Source organism: Pelodiscus sinensis, chromosome 3, assembly GCF_049634645.1.
Source record: "Pelodiscus sinensis isolate JC-2024 chromosome 3, ASM4963464v1, whole genome shotgun sequence".
NCBI classification, from domain to species: Eukaryota; Metazoa; Chordata; order Testudines; family Trionychidae; genus Pelodiscus; species Pelodiscus sinensis.
The window spans coordinates 119,860,802-119,883,671 of record NC_134713.1 but is presented as its reverse complement, the minus strand read 5'-3'; the positions used below and the strand labels follow the sequence as shown (position 1 = coordinate 119,883,671).

General features: G+C 44.2%; 1 protein-coding gene across 4 annotated transcripts in view; it reads left to right on the top strand.

Annotated features, from left to right (window-relative positions):
• FRMD1 (FERM domain containing 1) overlaps positions 1–22,870 on the top strand; it is a 63,455-nt gene that overhangs the window by 3,872 nt on the left and 36,713 nt on the right. For 2 of the 4 annotated variants that reach the window (XM_075924662.1, XM_006122927.2), the window contains exon 2: positions 18,787–18,976. In XM_075924662.1, coding sequence (XP_075780777.1) covers positions 18,881–18,976 — 96 coding nt within the window. In that variant the 5' untranslated portion in view covers positions 18,787–18,880. Of the gene's footprint in view, positions 1–18,398; positions 18,602–18,786; positions 18,977–22,870 lie in introns of those variants that run through there. The other 2 variants (XM_075924663.1, XM_075924665.1) reach the window with 2 other exon arrangements.

Here is a 22,870-nt window from a genome sequence, read left to right as displayed (position 1 = left end):
GCTTATTGGTTAATGTTGACAGCTATGTGTAGGCTCCAACCACATTCTAGAGGAGCCGGCTGACATCCCGCACTGCTGCCCGGGGTTGCTGCAGCAATTGAAAGGGCTTGCGGCTTTGGCACCTGCTGGGGTAGTGCCATGACTGGAATCTCTTTAAACAGTGGTAGCAACTCTGGGCAGCTCCCCGGCAACATGGTAGTGGCGGGGTTGGGAGCTGTGAGCCCTTTAAATAGAAGCAATTTAAAGGGCTTGCGGTTCGGATCCCCGCTGCTACTGCATTACTTGGCAACTGCCTGGGGTTAAAAGACAGCTCCCGCCACTGTCAGGGTAGTACTGCAGCTGGGAGCCATTTAAATAGGATCCTCCTGCCTGGGCCACTACCTGGAAACTTGGTGGCATTTGGGAAGCAGGATGTAAATAGATAGCGTCCAGATGCAGTCTGTGGACTGGATTCTGCCCCTGGGCAGCATCTCACTCAGATCTGCTCTACAAAATACCTTTAAAAAAGGCAAGGGTGTTGGCATTTAAGACTTTTACCAAATTATGTATTTCTAACATTGATTCTGACACTGATTCCAAAGAATTTGCAAGAGCTGCTTTGCTTTTGGGGAAAACGTTTATTGTTGTCCAACTAATATTGTTCAAGATTTCTAGTAGTAAAAATGGGACATTGGAAACACAGGGCAGCTCATCTGCACATTGTATTGCTTTAAGTTTTATAATATTCTGACATCTTCCATCTGACTCATCTTGAAGTGAGGACTAACAAACAAGAACAGATGGATTCCTAAGGAGCAAATACCTTTTACAAAAATCAGAAAGAAACAGAAAATGCTTGGCCTTTATGCATAAGCAGATATAAAATATTTTTAGAACTCATTTTTGGGTGCAAAATCATGCCTGGTTTGAATAATATTGTGGCAAATGAGTCTTCTATAGAAGTGGTAAGTGGAGTTTAATGAAGTCTTTTATTTAATCCTTTTTCCTTCTCAAGCAAAAGGACAACCTCTCTGGCACAAGTGTTCCTCTGATTAACTTGTGTCTGTTCAGATCTCATAGGAAACTTGCTGGTGAGGTAGGGATGCTGTTTTAAATATTTATGCCTGGAATATGATATCCCCAACAAAGAGTCAGTAAATAATCTAAATGATTCTGAATCTCTTAAACAAATGTTTTAGTATTGCCCTCAATCTGTTACTGATTTGATCCACTAACACTTCAGGTATAAGGGACATGAATTGGTGGCAAACTGTATCTTCAGTGCACAACGAAGTAGTATTCCCACTGTTAGTCTGATTCAAAATAATGTAAATGACTTGCATGCCTGATCTACTCCACGGTTACCATTCTTGTGTTCCTACAGAAATTCCTTTTTAACTACTCTGCTCCTTGATTATCCTAGCATTGTTTGGTTGCAGTACCTTAATTCTTTCAATGGTGGTCAGCCAGCAATTTTTAACAGACAGATTGAGGGGCAAAGCATGTCCAAATAATTCTCCTCTAAGTGTGAGTTGCTCTCTAGCACTTCCTTTTGCCATTCTTCTTCCTCGGGGAAAAAATTATTTTTCATATGTTTCAAATTCTTGACTTCCTCTATTCTTTCCTTGCAAGGTTTAACTTAATCGTAGCCAGAGTTTGTTTTCTGTAGGATAATTTGGTTTCCTTTGTTTGGGGCTTTCAAAAAATTTCCTTTTCTTTTGTTAAATTTGGTTCCTAGCAGTATGGTGTGTGGCCCTTGAAGCTGTATTTAATCTTTGAAGCACTGCTGTTTGTGTAAATTTTGTTGGGGTTTTGGCAGACTGGAATTTTCACTGTTCTTTGTGCTAAACAGCAAGCTGTTTTCTGGAAATAATGGACACAAGATATCTAAAAGTCAACACATTTTACATAAATGAGCTGGCATACTCTGCACTGACTGTGCACTGCTTACTTAAAATTAGTCAAATAGACTTGCTTTTAAAAAGCAAGTCTAGAAATACAGTGGTAAAGACTTTCTGATTATTTGGATTTTGATAAACAATTGGCTGACATTTGAGTTGTGGGGCAGAAGGTGAATATTCCTTCTCGTTCATCCCAGCTTTGAGATCGAATTTGTATAACCATTCTTGTCTGGGATGGCTTATGTGGCTACCTATTTTTTTATTTATATCTTTTATTTTTAGATATGCATAAGAAATCTTCCATAGGATGACATTCTCACACCCCTTGCAAAGGATTTATTAACTTCCCACAACTTTCCAAATACTCTGCTCTACTCAGTGTAATCAGACTGACATTCTGACCAAGTCTACACATCTTTTGAAAACTCTCACTGTTACTGTTCCATTTTGGAAGAACTAGCGTAGACTAGCTGCAGCTATTTATACTTTCTTACCACGTTGTCTAGACCTGCTTTGAGGTCTAGACAGTATAGTAATAGAAATACATATGGATGGTCTGCATGGTTCTATCACTGGCTTCTAATCCTGCTCCAAGACAACTTAGAGGATATGATGGTAAAGCAGTAATGGGTAACTTGTGGTCTACATGTGGCCTATCAGGGTTCTGCATGTGCCCCTGCATGCTAAGGATGTTAAATATCAGTTAATTTACTAGTTGAGTAGTTGATGGAATTTCCATCGACTAGTCAATAGGCACTTCTGCATTCCTCCTTGTACCTTTCCAAGGAGGAATGTGGAACTCTGCTTGCAGCCCAGGGCCAGTGGGAAGTCCCTCTGACTCCGGGCTGCATGTGGGCATGCCAGCTTTTAAATAAACAGAAGTCCCCAGCAAGGGCTCTTGAGCATTTCAAAGCAGAAGCGCCCTCATGGAATCAGAGTTCCTGCCAACCTCGGGCTCCCATGTTACGCTGCCGATTTGAAATGCCGCGTGGAGCCTGGGGTCCCCAGCTGATCCCAGGCTCTGCACAGCATTTCAACGCAACCTGGGATAAGCTGGGGATGACTCAGCTAACTCTGGGTTCCACACAGCATTTCCTCAGAACCTGGGGTCAGTTGGGACATCCCCAGCTGACCCCGGACTCCACGTGGCAGCTGCCACTCTGAAATGCCGCGTTTCAAAGGGGTAGTGCCGCACAGCTGATCCCAGGCTCAGCTGAAGTACCCACTCTTCCCTCACTTTTGCTGCCTCTATCAGATAAAGACAGCGGGGGGGGAGGGTAATTGATTAGTTGACTGACTATCCAATAAGTTGACTAGTCCTTAACATCCTTACTGTGTGCACACCCTGCCACCTCCTCTGCCTCTTGCACACTGGGGACTTTGCATTTACCTACCCTCCTTCCCCCCTTATGCTCAGCACTTCCAGAGCACTGTGAATTGGCTGGCTTGCACCCCTCCCTCTCCCTGCCTCCTAATGCTTCAGGAATCTGCTTGTTTTCAGTAGTCTGGAAGTGCTGGGTAGGAGCGGGAGGAGAAGGGACTGGGTGCACTTTGGGGAGGAGGCTGGGTGGGGGGACTGAGAGAGAGGGTCAATGAATCCCTGGCAAAGTGAAAAGTGACACAAAGTAAGGGCACCTGTGAAGTGCATGCTGACTGCTGTGCACTCCTTTGCTGCCTTATATTTTTGCTGGCAATGAAACTTGCCCCTAATAATAACTTTGTCGAAGAAGGCATGATAAAGAGAACCAAGTGCAATGTATTTAATCTTGGAAGGCCATGGTTGGTGCACATGCCTGATTTCAATCCTGTGGTATAGTGAGAGTGCCACTCATGTGGCCCACTCTCTAGTCTCGATGGCCCAACCCTGTGGCAAAGACATATCTGTGTATGTTAGCACTCCCACTAGTGGCAGCACCACTGAAGCAAGAGCAGGTGTAGATTTGCAGAGAGTCATAGATGCTGCTTTTTTGGGGGGGTGGGTGGGACTATTTCAGTAGGGAAGAATAAATGGAAAAGTATCACATGTTTTGGTTTAGTTTAACAAATATTTTAAATCAGGTTGACCAAACATGAATCAAAATATTTAATCTAGATTTCCCCCCCCCCCCCAGAAGTGAACATCACAACATTTCAGCAAAATCAAAACTTTCCTATGTTAATTGAAACTTTCCAGAAACTGTACTGTACTTTGGCAAAACATTCCTGACCAGCTGCGATGCAAGGGTACAGTAGTTAGGCTACATTTATTCTTGAGGAAAAACCTCAATAAAATTCCCAGCAGGCTTGCAAAAATAACAAGTACATGGGCTATAGCTACAGTACTGCAGAAAGCCAACTTACAGTATGCAACTCCAGCTAAGTCGCATTATCTCCTGTTCACTTCCCTTACTCTTCTTGTCTGGGGTAGAATAACAGGGACGGGAGAGCAATCTGCCGTCTATTTGGCAGGTCTTCACTCATTCCACTTTAAATCAACTCTAAGTGGTTTGATCTCAGAAGGTTGATCCCTGCTGTAGTGCACATGTAGCCTCAGAGAACTAGCTCTGGAGTGTTACCAGTATTTGATCCCCTTCCTTACTTCCTAACACTTAGTGGAGCTCCTTTTCCTCCCCAACTCTAAACTTCTGGGAAGGAGTGCCAGTTTTTCATTCCTTCTGCCTTGTCCTGGTGGCTTGGATGAGCTGAATTCCATTCTTGGCTCCCTCTATCCCATTTAATGCAGCAAAGTAGCACCACTAATTGTCTTCCTTCTGTCTTTTGAAGATCATATTACATTGTTTTGTTCCTTTGTCCCATCTTGCACTGCCAAAACACACTCTCATTTCTTTCTCAAACTGAAACACGTGAACAGAAGGGAGCATCAAACCTAGAAGTGTTCTCTGCTCTACTTTATGTTGTTGGGTCAGGCAGTGTGTGTCACTCTCTATGCCGAGGGGAATTCTGCACCCAAAAGAATTCAGAATTCTGTGTATTGTAGTTGTCAAAACAGGCTCTAAACCCGTTTGTTATGGTAATTTATTTCAAAATACCTGTCAGTTACTATGTTTGTGTAAAATTTTTTTTGCATTTATTTTGACAAATAGATTCCTTACTAGGCGTATATCTACAGAACTTTTAATAAATTCATTTAAATTAAAATATGAAAATGTATTAGGCGCTTAAAGAGTTAACTGGAATATTTACCTGGGTAATCCCTAAACATGTCACCCAGGTAAGCCTCCCCCTGTGGTTAGCTGGTTAAACAGTTTGTTTAACCAGTTAACCACCTAACTGGGATTTTTACATCCCTAAGATGTATTTCCCATACCACTGAGAAGCAGTGTAAAGGTTTAGGGGAATGAAGGCAATGGAGGAGATATGAGAGAGAGAAGGATCCTTGAGGGTTGTTGGCTGTGAAATGGGATGATAATGGAACCGTGTGTGGTTTTGTTTTTTATGTTGAGGGTGAGTATAGGGATTGTTTGAATGGGACAGGGAACCTCTCCCAAGCCTGTCAGGCACACATGGCTCTGTAGCCCCTGGCTGAGTGCTTCTCTTCTCTAGCTCCCAGTCTGTAATGCTACCTCCCCCTCCCAGCCATCTGTGTGCCCCACTGTGTCCAAACCTGGCTCCACAGGCAGTGTGCTGTGAGTAATGCTGCTGGCTGTTCACCCCCTAGCAGTCCTTAGTGGGTGAAATAATGTATTTTCAGCCAGACATGAAGTCTGCACCTGTGCAATGGTTCAGAATTCCCCCAGGAGTAACTGTCCTTTGATCAGCACTGGATGGCTGGTTCTGCTTATGAATTGTTCATCAGAGTAAGCACAAATATAGCGCAGGCTGGTGATGGACGGGCAATGCATAAGCATTCCTGGACAGAGCTGAACTCTCTATTAGAGAATATTTTTCCACACCCTGCACCTTAAATCATGAAGAATGTGAACACTTCTACTAAAAGTTATGCTGGTGGTATGATTGATAACAGGAGCATGATGTTTGTGGATGAACTTTGTTCTGTTGTATGTTCCTATAGTGCAGGATTCTGGTGTCTGCTGCACACCATGCTCCATCCCATATTTCCACAGTTCCATCCTGTCCTCTGTACACATCTGTGCTACTCAATAATTCTAAAGGCTATTAAATTTCAGGCTCAGATTCATGTTTGATTTATTCACCCAATGCACATCCTATAAATCACATGTTTTGCAAATCGATATTTACTGCAGAAATTGGAGCTATGAGCAGAAATGAACAAATACATTATAATGAGGAACTTTTGTCAGTAGTGCAATTTGTTATGCAGAAGGAGCACTTACAGCTACTATTTCAGTGGGGAAGGAGAGATGGGCGGTTCATTGTGCCTTAAGGGGTGTGAATAGACAAAGCATTCTCCTACAGCCATGGTGTCCAATCTGTTCTGAAGCAGTAGCCACTGCATTTAGAAGGCAGAGGCACAGCAGTCTGGACCTGGCACGAGCAGGGACTGCTTCAGTTCTGGTCTATGCCAGGTTCCCTGCTGCACCTCTGCTTCCCCTGCCTCCTCCCCCTCCCACCTCCTGGTGTTGCAGAGACAGCGCTGGGGGGAACCGGCTTTTAAGATGGCTCTCCCCAGCACGTGCTCCTGCTCCTGCTCCTTCCCTTATTGCTTCTGATGTAGAGGCAGCGGGGGGGCGGGGATGCAAGTAGATGACTACCCGATAAGCCTACGCTTGTTGGGTAGTCGACTGTTCGACTACTTTTACATCCCTACACCACATACGAGCTCACTGAGCATCCCCAAATCAGGATTGGAGCCACCTCAGAGCTTTCCTGTCAACCCAAGCTATGCCTGATGAGAAACAGTATCACATGCAAAAAGGTTGTGCAGGAGGGTAACTACAAGATGTTTTCTCTTCTATCTGTTGACAGAAGGCAGTTCATGGGTGGCCTGAATACTATGTGGGAGGGATCCTGCGTAGTATTGGTTGAAGATGTGTGATTGGAGGTGGCTCTCTCCTACCTTCTCAATGATGTTGTGCAAAAATAGGTTTGATACCAGGAGGTAGTGTGCAAAGTCAGCTGTTCTCAGAAATGGTTTCTTCAGAATTCTCCCAACCATGGCATGTTTTGGGCTGCATAATGTTTCCCTCTATAAGGGAAACCAGCAGGGACTCATCATACTGCAGAGCAAGGGCATGAAGTGCAGTTGGAGACTAGGACTTCTTCCAGCAGTTCTGATGTGTTGTAAATGGGCCAGATGCTTCTGAACCAGAAGAGCTGAACTTCAGTGAAACGTTAATAGTACCTCACATTGTGTGGAGTTGGTTTCTAGTTAGGCAGGAGGCATCCAGGGTTGACAAGTCAACTTACTGTCTGGAAATATTCTCCAGGGCAGGTTTTAGCTGCTTTGATGGCTGGTGGAGGAAAAGAAGGGTCTTTTTGTTTCTACTAAAACCGTGGCATAACATGTCTGCATAAGCATGACACACCTGTTTCCTTGCTCCCCATTGCATCCCATTGCGTCTCATTTGAGAACTGTGGAGATCATTGGAAGGAAGGGAGTGTATAGATGCCAACATGTTGGAGGTGGGCAGTCTCATTTTAATATCTCACCAGGTCTTACTCTCCTTAAAGGTGCTATTTCTTAGCCTAATGACTGGGAATTACTGTAGTATCTCCTGGAAGTCAGTCTACATCTACACTGTCCAGTCTTGCTCAAAATATATGCAAATGAGGCATGGTGATGAATATTGCCACGCCTCATTTACATACTTGGTGAGCCACCATTTTTGCTCAAGGAGGAGCAGTCTACACTGCTCCTTCTTGCACAAAACCCCCCTCTTGTGCAAGAGCTGTGCTGTTTGCTTATTTTCAGGCACAATGGCTCTTGCACAAGAGGGGGTTTTTGTGCAAGAAAGAGCAGTGTAGACTGCTCCTCGAGCAAAAATGGTGGCTCACCAAGTATGCAAATGAGCCGCAGTGATATTCATCACCATGCCTCTTTTGTGTATGCTCTTGCGCAAGACTGGGCAGTGTAGACATAGCCTATGGGTAAGTCCCTGCTCAGATGAGGAAGGTTCTTATTTTTCTGGGGAAGGCAGAGTTGAAAAATTTGTTCCCAAATGATCAGGAAATGTTTTTTAAATATGAAGTGATTGATTATGATACTTCAGGGTAGGATGCTTGCTGTTGGCTGAATTGTATCCTGAGAGCCCCTTTGAGGTTCAGTTGGTGAAATTCTGAATGGGGCTTAGGAAGGGCTGTAGCTTTGAATGGCTGCTGATCTAGTGTGCTTTTCTTCTAGGCTGTGTCTACACAGCAGGCTTTTGCCAGCAGAGTATGCTAATGAAGTGCTCATTAGCATTTGTTGTGCTCTCATTTGCATATTTCCTGCCAATGCTTTTTGTGCAAGAGGTTTTTGTGCAAAAACAAGCAGTGTAAATGGGTCCATTTTGTGCAAAAAATCCCTCTTGCGCAAGATCCTTATGCCTCACAAGAGAAGCCTTCTTGGTAGATATAGCCCTCACGTGCTTTGTCACCCACTGTCCTTGTAAAAGATGTTCCCAAAAAATCTATAGTAATGATAATAAAATAACCTTGGATAGGGACAATAGGCACTTCATGGTAGAAATACAGTGGCTTATGTCCGCTTTCTTGTGGACAGTGGCTTATGTCCGCTTTCTCGTGGGTTTCTTTAATGTTTTGTTTTTGTTCTTTTTGCCTAGCGAAGTGTTACTGTCTCACTCTAGGTCTTGTATTTGAAAATTATTATTGTGGTAGTACCTAGAGATGTCAATCAGGATTGTGTTGTGTAGCACAATGTGCAAATATAAAATACCCTACCAAGAACTGTTCCCTTTAGCATGCTTGTAAACTTAAAATAAGCTGAAACAGCCACATTGGTCAGGAGTGTGAAAAATCCATTCCTCTGGCCAACATACCTATGCCAGCCTAATCCCCCCACCCTAGGGATAGCTGGGTCTGTGGAAGAATGCTTCTGTTGACATTGCTATCACTGTGTGGAGAGATGCTGTTGCTACTAGGATGAAGAAACCTCCTTGTCAGCAAAAGTTGTATGTTGTGCCTCAGTTACGCTGAACACCTACGGTGATGTCTCTGCCAGCATAGTCTCTGTAATGTAGAGCTGACATACCCTTTGTAGTCACACATACAGACTCTGAATTGTGCATATGCCTGTCAAATGCTGTTTGGTTGAGACTTATTTTCAGCAAGGCTAATTGCTGTGTGGTCGTACATATTTTTGTATTGAGCCCTTTTAGTGCCAGTGTGGATGTAACCTGTCTGAAATGGTTCAACCAGTCCTCCCGCTACTGTTTCACAATTGGCTGAAACTTTCAGGATTATCTGAGTACACTAGTCGTGGGAACTGTGTAATAGTTATTTGGAGGGAATTGCTCCAGAGAAGCTTAGAATGGCTCTTAGCATTGAAGCAGAGTTGAACTGGTGATGGTTCTTGTCACAGATGAGCACTTTGAGTGTGGCTGTTGAAACTAGTTCTGGTTGTCCAGGGTAGTGTAGATACAACTGTGAGTTGGTCCCTCTAAGCTAGGGTTGAAGCATATGAAGGGTCTACGCTCACTTATTTTTCTTGTTCACTAGACTAACAGAAGGCTTGTCTTTAGGCACTGAATTCATCTGGGGGGAGAGAATTGTAAATTTACTGTGGAAGTGTGATACCTTGCCCCAGTATAGATTAGGCTAACTTGTAGTAAGCAAGGGGTATGAATCTACAGTGCACCAGCTTGCTTCACACTAACTCACCATTGGACACTATCATAGTGCCCTGAAAGTCTTAGTGTGGCATGGCATATTTTTAACAGTAGTAGGCTAAGCCGTACTTCAGGTCTTGGAGTGAACTAGTGTCTAAGTAGGACACAGCTGCACTGCAAAATGATGTGCTGTATGTAGATTCATAGTCTGCCTTGCCACATGGCAATTCACTGTGTAGTTTTCAAAAGGCTTGTCTATCTTCCCAGTGTGTAGACAGCCTGACCAGTAAGCCATTTATGATGGAGGTCCTGCAAATACAGAAATGGCAGATAGCTCTGAGGCTGCTGAATTGGAGAGTGATGACAGACTGTCAAAGCAATTTACTAACAGCTACTTGTGAATCTAGTTCAGTGGTCCCCAACATGGTGCCCGTGGGCGCCATGGTGCCCACCAGGCTATTTCTGTGCGCCTGCTGAGTGATTGGGGCCGGCCCCACCCCCGGGCGCATGGGCGGTGCCGGCCCCTGGGTGTGCAGCGTATGGGCTGCCCCGCCCCCAGGTGCATGGCACAAGGGTTTGCTTTTCCGGGTGCACGGCACAGGGGTGGCACCGGCCCCGGATGTGCGGCATATGGGCTATGCCGGCCCCTAGGTACGCGGCACAGAAGCGGTGCCAGCCCAAGGTGCGCGGTGCATGGGTGCTGCCGGCTCTTGGGCGTGTGGCGTATGGGCGTCCCCACCTCTGGGCGTGCGGCACAGGAGCAGCCCCGGGCATGCAGCTCATGGGCTGTTCTGGCCCCGGGGGCGCAGCATATGGGCGTCCCCGCCCCAGGCACACGGCACAGGAACGGCGCTGGCACTGGGCACGTGGCGTATGGGTGGCCCCGCCCCTGGGTGCGTGCGTGGCCCTGTCCCCAGGTGCCCGGCAGCCCCAAAAAGTTGGGGACCACTGATCTAGTTGCTTTTGAGGGCTATTGCTCTGGCTTTTGTTCCTTGACTGAACCTTGGTAAGTGTTAGTCACCAAAATGAAGTAGTTACTCAGTTCAGCTCCATTTCTGTTTGTTGGAGAATAAAACACAATTTAAGAATAAGTATTGGGGAATAATCACATTGGGCTGTATTTGCAAGAACAGCGAGGAATTCTGTGGCAATTTAAAAGCTAATAGATTTATTTGGACATCAGCTTTAGCGGGTAAAGATCCACTTCATCTGCTACACGTGACAAAGGCTTGTCTTTACACATGAAAGCTTATGTCCAAATACGTTACTTTAAGTTACCACAGGACTCCTTGTAATGTCAGAATAGTTTTATGATGCTGCTCAAATGATTGAATCGAACCTGAGAATGCAGGGGCCCAGAATGACATGTTTTCTAAAGCTATGAGATTATTTTTTTTTTTTAAATGTGCCAAATAAAATCTGTTCTGCCATTCCTAGGTACAGGGCGGCCCTGGTATACATCTGTTCCATCCTATAGTTGTTCATACTTGTAGGAACTGATACGTTATAAATCCTCCCATTCCCCGCACTGAAGTTGCACAAAAAAACCAAACAATTTGCGCCAATGGAAGTCAGCCGGGGGGAATCCCCACTTTAAGTTGTTTCACTATACATTCCAAAAAACTTGGACTTGTAGTGTGAATGGCCTGTACTGATTCCTGACTAAAGGAACATATAAACTTGTGGTTTCTTTTTGTGTGCCATCGTTTAAATTGGACTCTATTAAAGCAATTCAGTTTTGAAATTCACTTCTGTGGGAGGTAAAACCTTAATTTGCTTTTTAAAAAAAACAAAGTACCCCAGAGACGGATTAACTTAAGCTATATTTTTCTGCAGTGCCTTTCCCTGGCTTTTAGGGTTTAATTGAGGTTAAGAGGTTGGAATCTATGATAAACAAAAGAATGGCATATGGACAGGCTGCAGTTCTGTGTATTTAAGCAAGAGCATTTTTTTGGCCATTTATTTTCATTGGAGAGTTGTTCCAGGTTCACAGTATAAATGTGTAAACTTGTTATCCTGGTAGCTTCATAATTGGTTGGGATTTTTTCACATTCTGATATTCCTCTTGTCCATAAGACTCCCCCAGGCATGTGTTTATCCTCTTCATCTGAAGAGAGGGGTATGGATTTTAACATCTTCACTACTACTGTAATGTGTGTGGTTGGCTTTTTTTAAGACTGCTTTTCGTTTCCCCCACCAAAAACCTTCTCCTAACTATTCTTATAATTCAGGGGGATCAGGGTTTCTCAGACTTCATTGCACTGCACCCTTCTTCTGATGACAAAAAATACTATGAGCCAGGAATGGGGGACTGAAGGCTAAGTCCTGCTGCTGTGAGGGGAAGGGACAAAGGCAAAGCCTGAGTGCTCTCCATTGCCTCATCTGGAGAGCAGCTGAAGTTTGAGGGCTTCAGCCTTTGATGAAGGGGAGGAGGGGCAGGGTCTGTAACCCAAGCTCTGTTGCACAAGGCTGAAGATGAAGCCTGAGCCCTCAGCTTCCATCCTGAGCGGTGGGGTTTTTTTGATGTGCTTTTGCAGCATGAAATCACTCTTGCACAAGAAGCCTGTAGTGTAGACACAGCCTGAGTCTTATGCCATTCACAATCTTCCTGGAGTGTGATGTTGTCAGGTAATGACACAGAGGTCTGGAGTCAATTTGCAGACGTTACCTTACATGCAGTTTTGGACAATTGTTGCTTGGAAGCAAAAGAATAGAAAAAATTGTCGCTTGTCTATTAATATAGTCTATATCAATGAGGAATCAAGAAAATCTATTTTAGGTAACTTGTACTTTCCATCTGTTATAGAATCCTCTGTTTTACTTGTCTTTTAGAATTTTTAAAAAATCTAGAAGTTTTACACAGCTGAAATTCTGATCTTAGATCAGAAGAGGACAGGTTATCAAAATAAACCAAATGTAATTAGTTTTTGCTCTTTGAGAAGTTGAAGAAGGGGTAGTGTATTACTTGAAAGGGGTGACAGTTACTGTATTTTCCAAATGAAGGTAGTGAATCCGGTTTGTGCAACCAGAATATGAAAAAGAGAGAGCTTAATTCTATACTGATTGTAGAATTGAAGAGAGGGGCACAGGGAAAAAACTAATTTTGAATTAAAATTTTCTTTGGGGGTTTGTTCTGCCTCTTTCAATTGTGAACTTAAAAAAAATCAGTTTCAAACATACATTTGTTTTTAACTATTGTATTTTCTTTCTCTCAAGATCAAGGTGCAATTGACATAAAGCACCAAAGCAAAGTCACTTCATTATTTGATTTCTTCTAAATTAACTGAATTTTTTTAAAATTGTGATTTCAAAATCACTAGTTCTAATGTTTAAATCTTTTTTCTTTTGTTTACTACCAGCAAGAATAACCTTAATTCCTTATTCAAGGAAAGGCAGTATGGTGATAAGCTTAACTATCACTTGCTCTGATGCTTAGTTTCTACATTGCAGTAAAAATGGGCCATTGTTGCACTTCTGATTCACAATGCATAAGCTTAATATTCTACAAAGATGAGTTAGCAATGATGGTTTTAGTGGTATTTAGTTCAAACACATTAGAACAGTTTTGAAGTTCTAATATAAACTTGTAGTGGATTACATTACTCACTGTAACTCTGCATTTTTGAGGCTACCCTTTTGCCAGGATTCTGACCTCTGGGCGTTCAGCTCAAGAGAACTCCTGTGGCAGAATTCTTGCTCTTATCTTAAAAGAATATACAATGTGCTCTTCCCTTGGTGTACATCTGTATTTCTAAAAGCATCCTGGGTTTTCTCTTCTTGGGATGCCAGGAATTGCTAATCTGAGACTCATCGTACTTGGCATCTTCTAAACAAGCTCATGAAGGCACTGATAAGGCCCTTGAGAGTGAAGTCACTATGTTTCTTGGTAATTCTTTAAAGTGCTTCACTGTAAATCCCTGTTTCTAGGGTCTGGACTTATGGGGAGAGGGTTATTTTAGGTCACATGGGGAGATACAATGGGGAACATGCTAGGTTGGGGCTGCATTGAGTTAGGGTCTTTACTGCTTTTTCTGACCCTGAAAAGGAGCCATGTTTCAATGTTTTCAGCCAGAGAGAGAGGTTAATAGGAGACCTGCCACTGCCACTACCCCTCTCCTGGATGTTTCTCTCCTGATTCTGCCCCCACCCCTTTTTAAGGGTTTTATGCTGCCAGTTGAATGATGAAAGGGATAAGTGCTTAATTTCTACCTCCCCACCCCCTGGGGGGGGGGGGGGGGAGTATTTTGTTGGCAAAATGTCAACTATGTTTACGCTGCCCAACTTTTAGCAACATTGCTACAAGTTAGACTAGGGATGTTCAATATTGGTTAGTTGAATAGTCAATTAACCTCATGATTTCTTATTGGTTACTGAACTATTCTGTAGTCCCTGGAAGTGGGGCTGGCAGCTACTGTGCTCCAGCCCCACTCCCAAGAAGCCCCCCTGCCACTCAGCGCTGCTGCCTCTGTATCCGAGGCAGCTGCATGGGGTGCCAGACAGGAGCTGTGAAGGGAGCCAATTTAAAAACCAGCTCCCCTCCTGGACCGGCTGCCTGTCAGAGGCAGCAGTGCAGGGTGGCAGCAGCCCCTGTCCAGAGGGCTATATGAGCTCTTGGACCCTAGAACTGAACTAGGCTGATTGCTTGCCGGGCTCCTAATAAACTTTAAATGCAGAGCTGTAGTAGAGGTAGGTCCTGGACCTGGCATGAGCTAGGACTGAGCAGGGCTGCTGACCAGCCTGCTTAAAAACTGTACTGGGGGGGAGGGAGGAATGTGTGAAGTCTATAGTGCTTGCTTATCGGTTAATCGACCTACACTATTACATCCCTAGAGTAGACACCGCTTTAGTTGCATTATCCATTCTCTGCTTGATGTTAACTTGAAGTTTCTGTAGTCACACTCATTAAGGTACCATTGAAGGCTAAAGGAAGGAGTCTATGGGAACCTAGCAGAGGTGGGGCTTCCCTATTTTAGGATTTTTCTATAGTGCTAGTATCCAAGTATTTCCCAGATAAATTAAGGTCCTTGGTGGACTTTCTCTTCTCCATGCCCTGGTAAAAAGCTGTTTCAGGATACAGTAAACTTCCGATAATCCAGCATCTTTAGGACCCAGGGGGTGCTGGATTATCAGATATGCTGGACTATTGGAAGGGGGGGGCTATGAGGGGTGTGGGGTGAGGGGTTGCCACGCCAGCCCCCTCATAGCCCTCCCTTCCGATAGTCCGGCTCTGCCCCAGGCGTCCCCGATTCAGCCACTGCTGGTCAGTTTCAGCAGCGGCTGAATCGGGAACGCCTGGGGCAGAGCAGCTGGAGTGCTGCCGGGTTGGTCCTGCAGCCCCGAGGGCAGCGCTACGGGACCAACTCGGCAGCACCCCAGCTTCTCTGCCCCTGGCTTCAGATTCAGCTGCTGGTCAGTTTCAGCAGCGGTTGAATCGGGGAAGCTGGGCGCAGAGCAGCTCCAATTGTCCAGCTGCCCGGAGCACTAACGGGTTCCCTATGGTGCCGGAGCATTGGATGCCGGACCAATGGAGTTTTACTGTATTTCCTGACCCTCCGCCTTTGTTTCGTTGATGGTAGGAAAGCTTTGTCCACTCGGGAGGACTTGCGTTGAACTCTGGATCAGTCTGACCCTCTACTGGAAGCTTATTCACAAACATTATATCCCTTCCTAAATGGGAAACATTTATCTCTGGCATCTAACTTAATTGACCTAGGTTCTGTGAACTGCATTGTTGCTGAGGAGTCTTGTTGGGTCATTGGTGGAGAAATGGTCACTGCTTCCTGGCCTGTTGCTAGCTCCAGGCTTGGACTGGGAGGTGGTAGAGCACATGGCTGATGTGGTGGTGTTGGCCCCTTCTACTGAAGGTGCTGGCTTACCCATGGTCTGGAGCCCTTAGCTTTGTTTCCACCTTAGACAAACATACAGTGAGTTGCCATAATCCAGTTTTGGTTGTATCTTTGATGGACCAGATGCCAGGTCATATCAGAGTGTATTTGGGCCAATTTACTTGTGCATTTGTACCATATAGATCAAAGAAATTGTTAAAGGTATAAGCGTATTTCAAAACTTATGAAAACGAATGGGATGTTTCTTGCATTGTTTTTACTTGCATGTATCCTGTTATAATGCAAAAGCAAACATTTACATTGTAAATACCTCTGGGATTAAATAAACCATTCAAGCGAGACTGTAGAATGCTAATGAAGAACTTGAACAATGGTGTTAATTCAAAGCAAGTGGTCATTGTGTGTGTGACTGGAGAGACATCAAAGGAAAAGCTCACATGGATAGAGATGCTTTCTGACAAGAGGCTATGATTATGGATTCTAGGAAAGATCCCTCAACTTTAGACTCTTTGGACTCTTGTAGGAGATCCACAGAGACAATGTGGTCCTCTGAAGGACTTGAGGGGACCTGGCAGTTTATTCCATCATTCTCACCATGTGGAATTCCAAACTGATTCACCTGTTGAAAATATTTTACCAGCTTTAACCTCTCAGTAACTCTAATTTTTCATTAGCTAATAAACCTCCAGTTAGCTTACTATAGAGTTGGCTGCCAGCATTGTCTCTTCGAACTGGGAGCAACCAGGTGGGGGAGTGATTTTTTTTTGGTGAAAGTGATCGTTGACACCCAGACAAACTGAAGTGAATGATAAGATGAGCTCTGTGACTCCATGGAAAGACTCGTATTGTGATCCAGGAGTTCACATTTGTTCCTGGCTTGGTGAAATCTACTTTTGGAATCCATCACTGGCTTGGGGTGTTTGCCATGTTTTATGACCATTTGCCCTGAAGTAGGCACTCACAGGTCTCAAGCAGGGATGTTAGGAAGTGAGTATTGGGCTAATCATGCCACTGATAGAATTTCTAACACAATTAGTCGATAAGGGAGGAAGCCTCAGTCCTGGCTCACCGCAGGTCTGGGAGCTACCCCTTGCTGCAGCTCTGCAGTTTAAATGTAGTCAGAGCTGGCCTGCCTGCCCACCTGGCTCCTACATTTAAACTGCAGAGCCACAGTGGGGGTAGGTTCCAGACCCACTGCGAGCTGGAGCTAAGCTGGGTTTGCTCCATCCCAGCTCATACTGGGTCTAGCAGCCCTCGTCCACACTGGGTCCAGCAGTCCCTGCAGCTTTTTGTCTGAAGTTGGAGGGGAAATAAATTGGGTTGATGGCTTGGGTTTTGTAACCAACTCTAGGCTTTTCTAGGCTAACTTGTTTAAGCAGGGTCGCAAGGCTTCCCATCGCTTACTCAGAAATGGTGAGCAGGGGCTGCTGCTGGTGCAGCCTGTGTTCACCACCATCCCAAAGCAATGAGCAGTTGCTTTTGATTAAAAGCAGAGGACTGAGTTCCAGTTATTTTCTTATGACCAGTATCACTTCACAATTGCCTGGGTTCAATTTGGGCCTAGCTAGTCTTCCGTCAGCCATGTTTACTGTCTTGTAATGACAGTGTTTGTGGCAAAAGAGACAAAGCTGGGTGTCATCTGCATATTGTTGGTTTGCAGGTGTAGGATGGCCCAGCCCTGGGTTACTCTACTATTTGTATAAGTTGCTGTCGGGAAGTTTAACTAGTGCTATAAAAAGTGGTAGGACATTTGTCTTCCATCAACAGACTTCTATTATCCTGTGAGATACTTCCTTGCACTGAAGAGAAATCCAGCCAGGAGCATAAAAATAGCCAGCGGATGGAGAAGATCTTTAAACAAAATTAAGTTGCAAGAAACTAAAATAGTGTGCTGTCGCCAAACCTGTGTGTGCCTGAACTGAGTATCTCTTTGTTTTGAATACATCCATTTGCCTATAGTGACAATAATGGGCTCTGAAGCTCTGCGGGATATCTGTGTGTGGGACTCATCTAGACTGTTGTGCTATTTTGTTTTTACATATACACTAGAAACCTGAGAGCGCCTAACTCGGTCACTTTTGCTCAGCCAGTAAACATTGAATGGACCATAGTTGTCTCAATAGAAATGTCAATTGTCCTCCCTTTCCTGGCCAGAGGAGGCAGTCATGGGTGGCGGGAATAAGAGCCTTCCCAATCTGCCTAGCTGGCCCTGCCCACACATGGCTCCCAGATTCCTCCTTCCTCCCATTCAGCACTACTCCCCTAATCTCCTGGGACTGCCTGGGCTTCAGCCCTCCGTGGCCCTATGAGGCTGTGCCCCAGTTTACAGGAGAAACTGCTGGGGAGCCCCACACTTGCCTGCCCTTCTGTGCTTTGGAGAGGCCTAGCCATGGGCTAACGGTGCTGGGTGGGAGCAGGCCACCCATGTTGGGGGGCCATGGGCATCAGGGATGGGGTTAGGGGTTTGCTTCCACCAGCCCTAGGTTTACCCACTGCTCATGGAAGCAGCTGAGTGGGTAAAGGGACAGGAAGAGCCCCCTAAATGCACGTAATACCCCTTCTCCATGACCTACAGCCCTGCATAGATCCCCTCTGGGAAGCCGCTACTCTGTAGTTCAGTTAGCCCTCCAATGCCTGCTCTGGGGCTGGTGGGTACAGCATCAGAGCTTGCCCTGGCTCCTTACTGGCCTCTAGGTGGTACTTTTACTTTTGGGCTTAAGGTCTTGCAACAGTCTGTATTGTCACTTTTTTTCTTAGAACACTAACTCTGGACTCCTCTACAGTGACATGTTCATGTTGACAATTGGGTTAAATCTTTACTTGCACTGATGGTCATAAACCAATTAGGGAAAGGGCAAATTCCTCCTCCTGATGATTCCTCTTCCAGAGGGTTGAGTAGTGTTACTTGTTTGTTGCTAACTATTGCTTCATAATCTCATTCCTGGTATTTTGGTCTAAGTACGTTTAACTGTTTTGTGACTCTCTATTGACGTGTTTTGGTGGTTGCTTTTTTGGGAGGAGTGGGGAGGATGTATGCTCTGCTTGTGCTAGATTTGTGGTCTAACTCTTAGTGGGCAATGTAAAAGAATGAGTCAGGAAAACAGAATGTGTGCCACCTGCCAGTCCACATAGGCTTAATGAGGCTTGTACTCCCACCTCCTGAGTAATGTGACCACACTGCTAATCAGTAAGAGGGCTGACTAATGTCAAAATAATGTACGACAATCACTCTGTGCCCTGTCTTCTGAGAGATTTCTGTTTTCCTTGTGTTAGAATGAAGCAGAAAACATCCTGTTTAAATACAGACTGACTGCTCAGAGCTCTCAGCCTTTTTCCCATGAGCATAACAGTGAAGTCTTATGTTTTTGGCAGGTGTGAGGCATGAAGGGAGCCTCATTTTGGTCCTGAGAAGAGTGCCTGTACAGCCAACTGTATTGGGTCTGGAAAGCTTGCCACCGGCTCTGCCATGAGCAGATCACTATTGCAAAGCAGGATGCAGCAGGAGTACCGGAATGTTTGCGTTCTTCTGCCCAACAGAGAGCAACTCAGTGTAACTATTGGGGTGAGTTTTTTAAAATTTCATTCTGAGCTCCCTGTGATTCCATAGATGTACGTCGTGTTCTAATGGCCAGAGCATACAGCTATGAGCCTAACTTTCACTGCAGTTGAGAGTATACCCTATTAGTCCACTGACTAAAAAGACTATTAGCTGATTTAACATAATTGGTGTTTTGCTTCCTAATTGGGTAGCCTAGCAAAAATTTATAGGATGATCTGATTAATCTCCTCTATTGCATTTGATAATGAGGGCCTAATTTTTAATTCCCTTTCTCTCCTTTTCAAATTACTTTGTAACAAACTGAAACAAAACTCCAGCTTCTCAGAAACCTTAAATGACTTGACCTTTGGACCTCCGGTGGCAGAGCTAATTGACATCAGCACACTGTGCAGTTAAGCTCTGATCTTTCTTTTGGGAGTTGTTCTGTAAGTGGGACACTTCCCCCCCCCCCCCCCTTTCTTCTCTGCATCAAATAAGAGAGAGCATTGACTTTGTAGATCTCTAGGTACTTTGCAAATTATTATCATCTCTGTTTTACTTTAGGGAAATCAGAAGCACAAAGACAAGTAAAACAACTTATGCAAAGTCTTTCTCTCTCTTGTTCACAGGGCTAATGTTTCTTGACCTGCAACATGGAATCCATGATTAGACCACACTGCTACCTTTATAATACAGTTTCACAGGCATATGCGAGAAGCTGAACCAATGCCTGAAGCTTCTTGGTTCTCATGCTAGCTAGCCATCTAACTTGTGAACTGCCCCTTTTGGGGATGGGGGTCTATCTAGAGTTTTTCTAGACTTTTGGAGGGTAGAGGGGATATGGGGGGGGGGGAATCTTAGCTAATTCAAAATGTAGCTTAAGGGTTTTTTGAGTGTTGTGCATGTTTTCTAAAGTCCATACAGAAGTTTTCCTACTTGCCATACTTAAATCTAGTATCCCTTATGAAAACAACCACAGGGCTTGGGTAGATCAGGGGACTGTTAACAGATTCTGGAGCTTGTCACTTTCACTGGCTCAAAACCAGGCCAGGTAAGATGCTTTTATGTAAACGCTTAGTGGGGTAAATGGCCATAGCAGTATAAGTCTCTATTACAGCTGGCCCTAAATATCCCACTTCTTGGAAGCTTTTAACAGAGTGAGTGCAGATCCAACCACATGGAGACTAAAGTATCCTCCCACATTGGGCATTGATTATACTAGAAGTGCATCTTGGAAATGTCCTATTATTGCCCCTCCATTATCAATTCTGGGATCCTTAGTATAGATGATCTGCTGGTGTTTTAAGCATCTTATCATGTAATCCTGCTCTACAGTGTTAATCAACATTGAGTATCTCATCACTGTAACTGTGGGGTGTGATTACAGTTTGCATAGACATGAGCTAACCAGAGTAGTGAAGCTGGTGTAGCAGTGGCTTTTGCATGTTGCGTACAAGTTCACCTGGAACCCTGAATAATTTCTCAGCTGGGCAGCCTGCAGTGACGCTCCTGCTAGATACATTGAAGCAGCAGTCACATCTCCGAGGATTGCAGATTAGCCATAAGCAGGGGTGCTTAAATTGGTTGTGGTGTCTGGCTCCCAGTGTTTAAAAATGTAGCTTGAAGCACTTGCATAACGTAGATGGGGGCCATTAGAGTTCAGCTTTATAGTATAGGCAGGAATGGAAAGAATGCCAGAGGGATTCTTCTAGCCATTTGTCTCCTTTCTTGAATTCTCTTTGAATGCCCGTGCTGTTGAAAAACTGAGGGGTATGACTAAGTGCAGCCCCTTTGATACTTTATCTTGAAAGTGTGGAGCTGTACATATTTGCCCTTACCTTTGTGTGAGTTCTTGTATCTGTCAATAGCTTTTTAATAAGTCTGTTTTATGCCTGCTTTATTGGCTAAATGGACAGGAAACTGTTTTGTTAATGCATTTGGATGTGTTGAGTGAGAATTTTGAAAATATAATCAGGTGCAGGTTTCATAAAGAAAGGAACCTTATCTTACGTAGATCAGGGATCAGTAACAAAATATCCTCACTCCCTCTCCTCTTTGCAAAATCTTAAAGGAACACTGGAACAGTTTTCTAGGGGCATCGGTGAGACTTCAGATTTAATTAGCATTGCAACAGATGACTTCCAACTTCATTACAATAATAAGGTTACTGCTCACTCATGACTTTCATAGCATTTGACTTTTTTTAATGCACTGTACAAACAATGCATCTTCCCAAAAGCCCAGCGAGGTAGATATCACTAGTTTTCAGCAGATTGAAGAGCAGATTCTCCACTTGATCCGCAAAGAGGTTATGCAAATAATTCCCATTACTCCCTTAAGAGCTGCCACACAGCATGTCCATAAAGATGAGGTAATACCTGTATATTCTCATCAAATATAGGTCAGATCTAACCTGGCACTTCAGTGCTGTAACTTTCTGACTCAGGGTGTCTGTCTGACACGCAGCAAGTGCTGCAGAGTGCAAGTGTGAACTAGGCTACACCCTTGTGGAGGTGGCTTACCTAGAGCGCTGGGAGATCTTTCACAGCACTTGTGCCGTGGCCACACTTTCAGTTTAAAGCATTGTCATGGCTGCACTTCAAACTTCAGTGTAGACAAAGCCTTAGATTCAGAGAGTAGGACTTGTACTTTGACACTACTAATGCATTTTTTAAAAATCCACACCGTGCTAAGGGAAAGAGAAATGTGGCTTTAAAAAAGAAAATCCCTTCCTTCTCTCTGTATCGGATGTATACAAGTTCACACGATTGTCAACATCTTTCTCTTCCTTTGTTATATAAAAGATAGACATTTGAGATACTACATCTCTGCAACCTAGCATTTCTAAAACACTAATTCCTGAGAGGCCGCCAAAAAGTCTTGAAGGAACCAAACTGTTGTGGAGAATATAGGAGAGCTTGCTAAGCACTCTGTAAATTGAAGCAAAGTGGGAGTAATCTTTCCTGCGAGGAACGAATGTTTGGGCATAGAAGCAGAAAATGAGCCCAGCTCTGTGCAGACCTGATGGGAAGATTTAGTCTGTGCCCTGAGTATCTTACTCAAACAGTAAGCAAAATGGTGCAACTTAGAATGCACTGTGACAGGAGAAGGTTTGAACATTAGATATTATCTGTTTTCTTGGCAGACTCAAACTATCCTTCAGGGAAGAGTGGAGACCTAACTTCTCCATTGCCTTGCCTGTTATAGAGATACCGACCCCCTGGAAATGGATGTAAAACACTACCATTCTCATTTGGCAGCAGTTTAGACCCATGTTGCGGAGCTGCAAATGGCCAAAAAGAGGCACAACAGTGGAAAATTGAATCTTGTCCTTTTTGAGATGATAGAAAATTCATGCTGCTTTTGGTACATTTGGTACCACAGTGAAAGGGAGTTCCAGGTATCAAGGATAGCTTTGCATTATTCTTCAAAGTGAGTTGTTGGGAAGGAGATGTCTCAAGGGAAGGAGCGCAGGAGAAGAGAATACAAACTTGATTAAAACTAAGTGAATCAAGTTGAGGAATCAACTTTCACTTTCCGGCCTCCCCCCCAAAGAAGCCCATTTTTCAATTAGAAAAATTGTACAAAGGTGTTTAATCTGTTCAAATATTCCCCTCTCCCCCCTTTTTAAACACTTTATTGTCCCCTATGACTATATTTGTATTTGATCTACAAAATTCCATGCTGGATCTTGATTATAATCTGAGCTAGTGGCATCAAATATCTCATATGCTATTGTTTGGCTGAGGTCACATTCCTGTCAAAGTAAAATGTATCAGATTAGGGGGTACTGTGAAACATCTCCCTTTTTAAAAAAAAAAAAGTGGAAAAATGTTCACTGAGGCCATTGGTGCAAGGTACAGCCCTCCATGTGGGCAGTGACTTGTAGCGCACAATCCTGATAGCTTTCAGTTTTAC